This window comes from Belonocnema kinseyi, chromosome 1, assembly GCF_010883055.1.
Source record: "Belonocnema kinseyi isolate 2016_QV_RU_SX_M_011 chromosome 1, B_treatae_v1, whole genome shotgun sequence".
Classification (NCBI taxonomy): Eukaryota; Metazoa; Arthropoda; class Insecta; order Hymenoptera; family Cynipidae; genus Belonocnema; species Belonocnema kinseyi.
This window is the reverse complement of record NC_046657.1, coordinates 142,290,004-142,301,141: the sequence shown is the minus strand read 5'-3', so window position 1 is coordinate 142,301,141 and position 11,138 is coordinate 142,290,004. Positions and strand designations below refer to the sequence as shown.

Below are 11,138 nucleotides of genomic sequence, written 5' to 3'. Positions count from 1 at the left end.
GAGCTCTTCTTAATATTTTGACACCAAAATCATGTCGATACACCTTACCGACTGCGAGTAAAGCCACCCACGCTTTAACTTGACAGACTGTACATTTTTAACAACAAAAAAATGAATGTTCAAATAAAAGGGTGGAATACTAAAAATTGATTTTCAAGAAAACAAACTTTCAATATAATAGTTGAATTTGCCGTGAAAACAATTAATCTTCAACAAAAAATTTTTTAAATGCTCCAGTCTTCAACTGGAATAGTTCAATTTTCAATCCAAAATGTGAATTTTGAACTTAAATTATATATATAATATAAATATATGATACAAAAGAAATTTAAAAGAATTTTAAATATTTTAGTATATTCAAAAAATTTCCTAGAATTTTGAAGCGGTTTGAGAAATTTAAAGGAGTTTCAAGCAATTTAAAAAGATTAGTAACATTTCAAGGTTTTTTTTTAATTCCAAGGAACTTTTAATCGATTTCAATAATTTAAAGAAACTTAAAAGAATTTTAAAGATTTTAGGGTATTTAAAGAAAATATATCCTGGAATTTTTTACAACTTTACAAAATTTTAAGGAATTTTAAACAATTTGAAAAGATTTAAAATATTTTATGTTTCTTTTTTCTTGATTCTAAGGAATTTTCAATCGATTTCAATAATTTAAAGAAACTCCAAAGAATTTGAAAGATTTTAGTGTATTTTTAAAATTCCCAGAAATTTTTAAGAGCTTTACAAAATTTCAAAGAATTTCAGGGTTTTTATTTTAATTCCAAGAAATTTTTAATCGATTTCAATAATTTAAAGAAACTTAAATTTTTTTAAAGATTTAAGGATATTTTAAAAAAAATATCCTGGAATTTTTTACAGCTTTACAAAATTTTAAGAAATTTCAAACAATTTGAAAGGATTTTAAATATTTCAGGTTTTATTTATTCAAATCCCTAGGCATTTTTAATCCATCTCAATGATTTGAAGTAATTCAAAAGAATTTAAAAGATTTATGGTTATTTTTTAAAATATACAGGAATTTTGAAGTGTTTTGAGAAATTTCAAGTAATTTCAAACAATTTGAATCTATTTTACATATTTTAGGGTTTTTGTTAATCTAAAGAATTTTCAATCGATTCAATAATTTGAAGGATATTTAAAGAGTTTTAAAGATTTTACGGTTCTTTGAAAAAATATGCTGGAATTTTGAAAAGTTTTACAAAATTTCAAGAAATTTCAAACAGTTTGAAAGGATTGTAATATTTTAGGTTTTGTTTATTTTAATTCCAAAAATTTTCACGAGTTTTGCAAAATTTCAAGGAAAAATAAAAAATTAGATAAAGATCAGGCAAAAGTGACGGAATTTTTAAAATGAAGTTTTTGGGCTACTATGAAAAATTTTAAAAATAGATAGCTTTTCTAGTATTAAATATTTCTTGGTTGAAAATTTATCTTTTTGGTCAAAAATGAATTTTTTTGTTTGAAGATTCAGCATTTTAATTGAGAATTTAATGCTTTTGTTTTAAAATTCTCATATTCTATTTAAAAATTAATTATTTTTGTTGAACATTTGCCTTTTTCAGTACAAATTAATGTGCTTGCTTAAAAATTCATATTTTTAATCAGAAATTAAATTATTCTAGTTAAAGAATAATCACTTTTGATAAAAATTCCATATTTTTGGTTTAAAATTCAACCATTTCAGTTGAATATTCATCATTTTTGTTAAAAATTTATCTTCGCAGGTAGAAAATAATCTTCTTGATTGAAAATTTATCTTTTTGGTTAAAAATTAATTTTTTTGTTGAATATTCGGAATTTTAATTGAAAATTTAATCCTTTTGGTTAAAAATTTTCCTATTCTATATAAAGATTTACAATTTCAGTCAAAAATTTATCTTTTTTAGTTGAAAAAAATCTTCTTGGTTGAAAATGCTTTTTCTTTTGTTAAAAATTAATTTTTTTTGGTAAAGATCTAACATTTTAATTGAAAATTTAATCCTTTTAATTTAAAATTCTCCTATTCTAGTTAAAGATTTACAATTTCAGTTGAAAATTTATCTTTTTTGGTTGAAAATAATCTTCTTTGTTTAAAATCCATCTTTTTTGGTTAAAAATTAATTTTTTTGTTGAAGATTTGGAATTTTAATTGAAAATTTAATCGTTTTGGTTTAAAATTATTATATTCTGATTAAAAAAATTTATCTTTTTTGTCAAAAATGACTTTTTTTGGTTAAAGATTTAGCATTTTAATTGAAAATTTAATCTTTTTTCTCTAATTCTCCTATTTTAGTTAAAAATTCATTATTTTAGTTGAAAATCTGTCTTTTTTGGTACAAATTAATGTTCTTGTTTGGAAATGCATGTTTTTGTTTAAAAATTAAGTTCATTTTTTGATTTTTTGTTTTTTTGAAGATTCAGGATTTTAATCGGAAATTTATCTTTTTGGGTGAAAAATTGAAAATGTAATCCTTTTAATTAAAAATTCTCCTATTCTAAAGATTTACAATTTCAGTTGAAAATTTATCTTTTTCGTAAAAAATTAATTTTTTTGTTAAAGATTCGGAATTTCAATTGAAAATTTAATCCTTTTGGCTTATAATTCTTCTATTCTAGTTAAAGATTTACAATTTTAGTTGAAAATTTAGCTTTTTAGTTGGAAATAATCTTCTGGGTTGAAAATGTTATTTTTTTTTTGTTAAAAATTAATTTGTTGATTGAGGATTTAGCATTTTAATTTAAAAATTTAATCTGTTTAATTTAAAATTCTCATGTTCTAAAGATTTAAAATTTCAATTGAAAATTTATCTTTTTGGTTAAAAATTCAACTATCACAGTTAAAGATTTACAATTTCGGTTGAAAATTGATCTTTTTTGGTTGAAGATTTAGCATTTTGATTGAAAATTTATTCCCTTTGATTTAAATTTTTTCCATTGTAGTTCAAAATTCATTATTTTGGTTGAAAACTGGTATTTTTTGTTATAAATTACTTTTCCTAGTTGAAAATGCATCTTTCTGTTTCAAAAATAAATTCATTATTTTGTTTGAGAATTTGTCTTCTTTGGTAGAAATTATTCTTCTTGGTTGAAAATAAATGTTTTTGGTTAAAAATTAATTTTTTTTTTTGAAGATTCAGAATTTTAATTGAAAATTTATTAAATTAAATTTAATATTATTAAATATTATGAAAATTAATATTAAATTAAATTTATTATTTAATTAATTAATTTAACAGTTTGTTTGAAGATTCAGCATTTTAATTGAAAGTCTTATCCTTTTGGTGTTGAAAATTTGTCTTTTAGGCAGAAATTAATCTTCTTGGTTGAAATTAAATATTTTTAGTCGAAAATAAAAATTTTGTTGATTCAAGGTTCTGCATTTTCATTGAACAATTCATCCTTTTCGTTTAAAATTCTGCTATTCTAGTTTCAAACTTATTATTTTAGTTAAAAATTTATCTTTTTTGGTAGAAATTAATCTTCTTGGTTAAAAATGCCACCTTTTTGGTTAAAAAGAAACTCTTTCGTTAAAAATTAATTATTCTTGTTGAAGATTCAGCATTTTAATTGAAAATTTAATCCTTTTGTTTAAAAATTCTCCTATTCTAGTTAAATATTTACAATTTTTTTGAGAATTTGCCTTTTTTGGTAAAAATTAATCTTCTTTCTGGGAAATTTATCTTCTTCGTCCAAATCTATTTTTTTTTTTTTTGAAGATTCAGTATTTTAATTGAAAAATTAATCTTTTTCATTTAAAATTCTTCGATTCTAGTTAAAGATTTACTATTTCGGTTGAATGTTTATCTTTTTTGGTTGAAAATAATCTTCTTGGTTGAAAATGCTTTTTTTTTTTGTTAAAAATTAATCTTCTTGGTTGAAAATAAATGTTTTTGGTTAGAAATTAATTTTTTTGTTGAAGATTCAGAATTTTAATTGAAAATTTTATCCTTTTAGTTTAAAATTCTCCCATACCAGTTAAAAAAAATTTGTTGTTGAAAATTTGTCTTTTTGGCAGAAATTAATCTTCTTGGTTGAAAATAAATCTTTGTATTCAAAATTTCAATTGTTATAGTTAAAGATTTATAATTTGAGTTGAAAATTTTATCTTTTTGGTTTAAAGTTAAACTATTCGAGTTGAATATTCATCATTTTAGTTAATAATTTATCTTTTTTGGCAGAAATAAATTTTCTTGGTTGAAAATTCATGTTTTGGATTAAAAATTAACTCTATTTGTTGAATATTTAGCATTTTACTTGAAAATTTTATCTTTTTGGTTTAAAATTTTCCCATTCCAGTTGAAAAATAATTTTTTGTTGAAAATGTGTCTTTTTTGGTAGAAATTAATCTTCTTGGTTTAAAATAAATTTTTTTGTTGAAGATTCCGAATTTTAATTGAAAATTTAATTCTTTTGATTAAAAATTCTCCTATTCTAAAGATTTACTATTTCATTTGAAAATTTATCTTTTGCGGTTGAAAATTATTTTTTTTTTGTTGAAGATTCGAAATTTTAATTGAAAATGTAATCCTTTTGGTTTAGAATTTTCCTATTCTATTTAAAGATTTACAATTTTAGTTGAAATTTGGGCTTTTTTAGTTGGAAATAATATTCTCGGTTGAAAATGTTCTTTTTTATGTTAAAAAATAATTTTTTGGTCGATGATTTAGCATTTTAATTTAAAAATGTAATCTTTTTAATTTAAAATTCTCCTGTTCTAAAGATTTACAATTTCAATTGAAAATTGATCTTTTTTGGGTGAAAATAATCTTCTTGGTTGAAAATTTATCTTTTTCTTTAAAACTTAATTTTTTGTTGAAGATTTGGAATTTTAACTGAAAATTTAATCCTTTTGGTTTAGAATTCTCCTATTCTAGTTAAATATTTACAAATGTGTTTGAGAATTTGTCCTTTTTCGTAAAAATTCACGTTCGTTGTGGGAAATTTATCTTTTTCGTCCAAATTTAATTTTTTGGTTGAAGATTCAGAATTCTATTTGAAAATTTATCTTTTTTGTTTGAAAATAATCTTCTTGGTTGGAAATTGACCTTTTTGGTTAAAAATTTTTTTTTGGTTGAAGATTCAGCGCTTTAATTGAAACTTCATCTTTTTTGTTTAAAATTCAACTATTCCAGTTAAAGATTTACAAATTTTTTTCGAAAATTGGTCTTTTTTGATAGAAATTAATCTTGTTGGTTAAAAATAAATCTTTTTAGTCAGAAATCCAATTATTATAGTTAAAAAATTAAAAAATTAATCTTTTTTATTTAAAATTCTCCTATTCTAGTTAAAGATTTACAATTTTATTTGAGAATTTGTCTTTTTCGGTAGAAATTAATCTTCCTGTTTTGAAAATTTATCTTTTTCGTCAAAAATTAATTTTTTTGTTGAAGGTTCGGAATTTTAATTGAAAATTTAATCCTTTTGGTTTGGAATTCTTATATTCTGATTGAAAATTGATCTTTTTTCTCAAAAATTAATTTGTTTGGTTCAAGATTTAGCATTTTAATTGAAAATTTTATCCGTTTGGATTAAAATTCTCTCATTTCAGTTGAAAAATCTTCTTTTTTTTTTTTTTTGGTTGAAAATTTGTCTTTTTTGGCACAGATTAATCTTTTTGGTTCAAAATAAATCTTTTTAGTCATAAATCCAATTCTTATAGTTAAAGATTCACAATTTTAGTTGAAAATTTCATCTTTTTGGTTCAAAATTAAACTATTCTAGTTGAGTGTTCATCATTTTAGTTAACAAATGATCTTTTTAGGTAGAAATCAATTTTCTTGGTTGAGAATTCATCTTTTTGGTTAAAAATGAATTTTGTTGTTTGAAAATTCCACATTTTAATTGAAAATTTTATCTTTTTGATTTGAAATTCTCCTATTCTAGTTGAAGATTTACAATTTTGCTTGAGTATTTGTATTTTTTGATAGAAATCAATCTTCCTGTTTGAAAATTTATCTTTTTCTTCGAAAATTAATTTTTTTGTTGAAGATTCGGAATTTTAACTGAAAATTTAATCCTGTTGGTTTATAATGCTCCTATTCTAGTTCAATATTTACGAATGTGTTTGAGAATTTGTCTTTTTTCGTAGAAATTAATCTTCTTGGTTGAAAATAAATAAATCTTTTTGGTTAAAAAGTGCATTGTCTTTAGGGGTCTTCTAGTTGAAGATTAATGATTTCGATGTGTTTTCGATAAAGGTGCACTGCCCATCGGGAGAAACTCTCCGTGTACTGCTGGACTTGTCGCCGGTGCATTTGTCACCAGTGTGCGTTGTGGGGCGGCACTCATTCAGGCCACACGTTCAAACCTCTCGAGGAAGTTTACGAGCAGCATGTCTCTCAAATCAAGACGGAAGTCGGACAGCTCAAGCGAAGGCTGATGGAGCTTATAAGTCTAGTTCAAGAAGTCGTATGTATTTTTTTATCACCTTTTTATTGCCTTTTTATTAGAATTTATCCTACTTTCCCATTCCAAATTATCATAATTTGTGAATTTGGAAACCGGGAATCTTACCAATTTTCCGAAGAAAAATCTCTCCAAGTTTGATTTCAATCATTTTTTAAATAATTAGTTCAATTGACACCTTTTTCAATTATTATCACCTTTTTGGTTTAAAATTCTCCTATTCCAGTTGAAAACTTATTATTTTGGTTAAAAAATGATCTATTATTTTGGTTAAAAATTTATGTTTTTAGGTAAAAATCAATTCTCTTGGTGGAAATTCATCTTTTTGGTTAAAAATTAATTTTTTGGGTTGAAGATTTAGCAGTTTAAGGGCATGTGATACTTAGAAAATTGTCGATTTTACCAGTTTTAAGTTCCGACGGCTTTTTTTCTTTAATAATCAATATTTTGTCGTAAAAATTTAGGACATGATAGCGACCATGCTAATGGACGTCCCCACACACTTTTTTTTGGTTTAATTCAAAAAAGTTTTAATTTAGCAAAATCTGATTAATTTGCATCGCGCTTAGGAATTAGTATCGATTTTACCAGTTTTAGGTTCCCGCGGCTTTTTTTCTAGAATAATCAATATTTTGTCTTAAAAATTTGGGAAATGATAGCGAACATGCTAACGGACGTCCCCGCACACTTTATTTGTGTTTTTTTTTTCAAACATTTTTTTGACATTGCTAACAACGTGTGTACATTTGGAGGTTATGTATGTTACAATTCTCCTGTGCGTTACTTCCAAACTACACAATATTTTTGGCCAAAAACTTTGGACTTGCAAATTAACATAGTAACTAATCTCCCGGAACTAACCCTTTTTGCAGGCAATCAAAAAAGTTTATTTCATAAATAATTTCCAGATTTTATTTAGCACAATAAATTTTTTTTGTTATTATCCCTCAAAAAAGAGTCCGGGGACGTCCGTTATGATATTTTATAGCATCTTCGAATTCAGTTTTTAAAAATTTTCATTTTTGTGAAAAAAAGCCGGGGAAACTGTAAGTATCACATGCCCTTAATTGAAAATTTTAACCTTTTGGTTTAAAGTTCTCCCATTCCAGTTAAAAAATAAATTTTTGTTGTTGAAAATTTGTCTTTTTGGCAGAAATTAATCTTCTTGATTGAAAATAAATCTTTGTAGTCAAAGTTTCATTTTTTTGGGTAAAAATGAATTTTTTTTGAAGATTCAGCATTTTAATTGAAAGATTTATCTTTTTATTATAAAATTCTCCTATTCAAGTTGAAAAATAATTTTTTGTTGTTGAAAATTGGTCTTTTAGGCAGACATTAATCTTCTTGGTTAAAAACAAATCTTTTTAGTCCAAAATTCAATTATTGTAGTTAAAGATTCATCATTGTAGTTAAAAATTTCATCTTTTTGGTTTAAAATGAAACTATTCCAGTTGAATATTCATCATTTTAGTTAATAATTTATCTTTTAAAGTAGAAATCAATTTTCTTATTAGAAAATTCATCTTTTGGGGCAAAAATGAATTTTTTGGTTGAAGATTCAGTATTTTAATTGAAAATTTTATCCTTTTGATTTAAAATTCTCCCATTCCAGTTAAAAAATAATTTTTTGTTGTTGAAAATTTTTTTTTTAGGCAGAAATTAATTTTCTTGATTGAAAATAAATGTTTGTAGTCAAAATTTTAATCATTATACTTAAAGATTCATCATTTTAATTAAAAATTTCATCATTTTGGGTAAAAGTGAATTTTTTTTTAGTTGAAGATTCAGCATTTTAATTTAAAGTTTTATCTTTTTGGTTTAAAATTCTCCCATTCCAGTTAAAAAATCATTTATTTTGGTTGAAAATTGATCTTTTTTGGCAGAAATTAATGTTCTTGTTCGAAAATAAATCTTTTTAGTCAAAAATAAAAATTTTGTTGGTTCAAGATTCAGCATTTTAATTGAAAAATTCATCCTTTTGGTTTAAAATTCTGCTATTCCAGTTTCAAACTTATTATTTTAGTTAAAAATTTATCTTTGGTGGTAGAAATTAATCTTCTTGGTTGAAAGTTCACCTTTGTGGTTTAAAAAATACTCTTTCGTTAAAAATTAATTTTTATTGTTGAAGATTCAGTATTTTAATTGAAAATTTAATCTCTTGTTTTTTCAATTCATTTATTCCAATTGAAGATTAATCATTTTAGTAAAAAAATCATCACTTTAGTTGAAAATTAATGGGGTTTTTTTTGGTCGAAAATTAATTTTTTTAATTAAAAATTTAACAATTCCACATTTGGTTTAAAACTAATATTCTTTAGTTCAAAATTAAATCATTCATTTGAGGATTGATGCATTTTGTTGAAAACCCGTCTTTTTCTTTTAAAGAAAGTTAAACTCTTTTGTTAAAAATTTAACTTTTAATTTTTAAATTTAACTGCCAGTTGAATGTTATTTATTTTATTTGAAAATTTGTCTTTTTTGTAGAAATTAATATTCTGGACTAATTTTTTAACTAATTTTAACTAATTTTTGTTGTCGAAAATACTGTATTTTAGTTAAAAATGTAATCCTTTTGGTTTTATTTTCAGCAATTCTAGTTAAATATTTGTATATTTTTTGGTTAAAAAATTGGTCTTTTTTGGTAGAAAAAGTGATCTTTTTGATTAAAAATAAATTGGTTTCGTTCAAAATTCAACGCTTTAATTGAAAATTTCATCTTTCTCGTTTCAAATTCAACAATGCCAGTTGAATATTCATGTATTTTTGGGTTGAAAAATGGGTCTTTTTGGTAGAAATTACTATTCTTGGTTGAAAATTCATCTTTTTGATCCAAAATTCAATTATTCTACTTCAAGATTCATCATTTCGGATGAAAATTTAATCTTTTTGGTTTGAAATTCAATTATTCTAGTTGAATATTCATATATTTTTTGATTGAAAAATTGGTCTTTTTTGGTAGAAATTAATCTTCTTTGTTAAAAATTTTCCTTTTTGGTTAAAAGTTTATATTTTATAGTTCAAAATAATTTTCTTTTTTCGAAAATTGGTTTTTTTTGTAGAAATTAATATTTTTGGCTAAAAATGTAACTTTTTGGTTAAGATGTAATTTTTTTTTGTAAAAGATGCAATACTTTAATTGAAAATTCAATCCTTTTGGTTTAAAATTTAGCAATGCCAATTGAATGTATATGTATTTTTTGGTTGAAAAATTGTCTTTTTTGGCATAAATTAATCTTCATGGTGGAAAATTAATCTTTTTGGTTAAAAATTCATTATTTTGGTTGAAGATTTAGCATTTTAATTGAAAATTTTATCCTTTTGATTAAAAATTCTCGTATTCCTGTTGAAAAATCATTTTTTTTGTTGTTATTGAAAATTTGTTTTTTTAGCAGAAATTAATCTTCTTGATTGAAAATAAATCTTTCTAGTCCAAAATTCAATTATTATGGTTAAAGATTCATAATTTTAGTTTAAAATTTCATCTGTTTGGTTTAAAATCAAACTATTCCAGTTGAATAGTCATAATTTTAGTTAAAAACTTATCTTTTTAGGCATAAATTATTTTTCTTTGTTAAAAATTCATCTTTTTGGTTAAAAATTAATTTTTTGTTGAAGATTCGTCATTTTAATTAAAAATGTAATCCTTTTGGCTTGAAATTATCCTATTCCAAACAAAAAATCATTAATTTGTTTGAAAAATTAATTTTTTATATTGAATATTCAGCAATTTAATTCAAAAATAAATTTTTTTTCGTAGAAATTAATCTTCTTGGCTGAAAATAAATCTTTCTAGTCCAAAATTCATTTATTATGGTTAAAGATTCATCATTTTAATTGAAAATTTCATCTTTTTGGTTTAAAATTAAACTATTCCAGTTGAATATTCATCATTTTAGTTAAAAACTTATATTTTTAGGCAGAAATTATTTTTCTTGGTTGGAAATTCATGTTTTTGGTTAAAAATGAATTTTTTGTAGAAGATTTGTCATTTTAATTAAAAATTATCCTATTACAATTAAAAAATAATTCATTTGATTGAAAAATTAGTCTTTTTTGGTAGAAATTAATCTTTTTGGTTGAAAATTCATCTTTTTGCTTAAAAATTAATTTTTTTTATTGAATATTCAGCAATTTTAGTTAAAAACTTATCTTTTTAGGCAGAAATTATTTTTCTTTGTTGAAAATTCATCTTTTTGGTTAAAAATGAATTTTTTTGTTGATGATTCGTCATTTTAATTAAAAATTTAATCCTTTTGGCTTAATATTCTCCAATTCCAATTATAAATTCATTAGTTTGCTTAAAAAAATAGTCTTTTTTGGTAGTCATTAATCTTCTTGGTTGGAAATTCACTTTTTTGCTTAAAAATAATTTTTTTTATTAAATATTCAGCAATTTAATTGAAAAATTAATTTTTTTGGTTAATAATTCTCCTATTCTAGTAGAAAATTCGTTATTTTGGTGAAAAATGTATATTTTTTGGTAGAAATTAATTATTTTTTTGTTTTGAAAATTCATCTATTTGGTTTAAAATTGAACTATTTCAGTTAATGATTTATTCAGTTATGATAATATTATATAATAACAGTAATAATAATTATTATTCTATTTAAATATTTTAGAATTTTATATAAAATCATTATTATTCAGTGGAAGCTTCTAATGTGTCCCCTAAGGGTTTACATTTTTCTTACACCTTCTCTATATTCCTTTACACACCCTCCACACACTTACTTGGTGGTGGAAGGGG

General features: G+C 22.6%; 1 protein-coding gene across 2 annotated transcripts in view; it reads left to right on the top strand.

Moving 5' to 3' along the window:
- LOC117171462 overlaps positions 1–11,138 on the top strand; it is a 111,284-nt gene that overhangs the window by 18,189 nt on the left and 81,957 nt on the right. For both annotated transcript variants that reach the window (XM_033358817.1, XM_033358807.1), the window contains exon 3: positions 6,183–6,393. In XM_033358817.1, the coding sequence (XP_033214708.1) occupies positions 6,183–6,393 (211 nt within the window). The remainder of the gene's footprint in view (positions 1–6,182; positions 6,394–11,138) is intronic.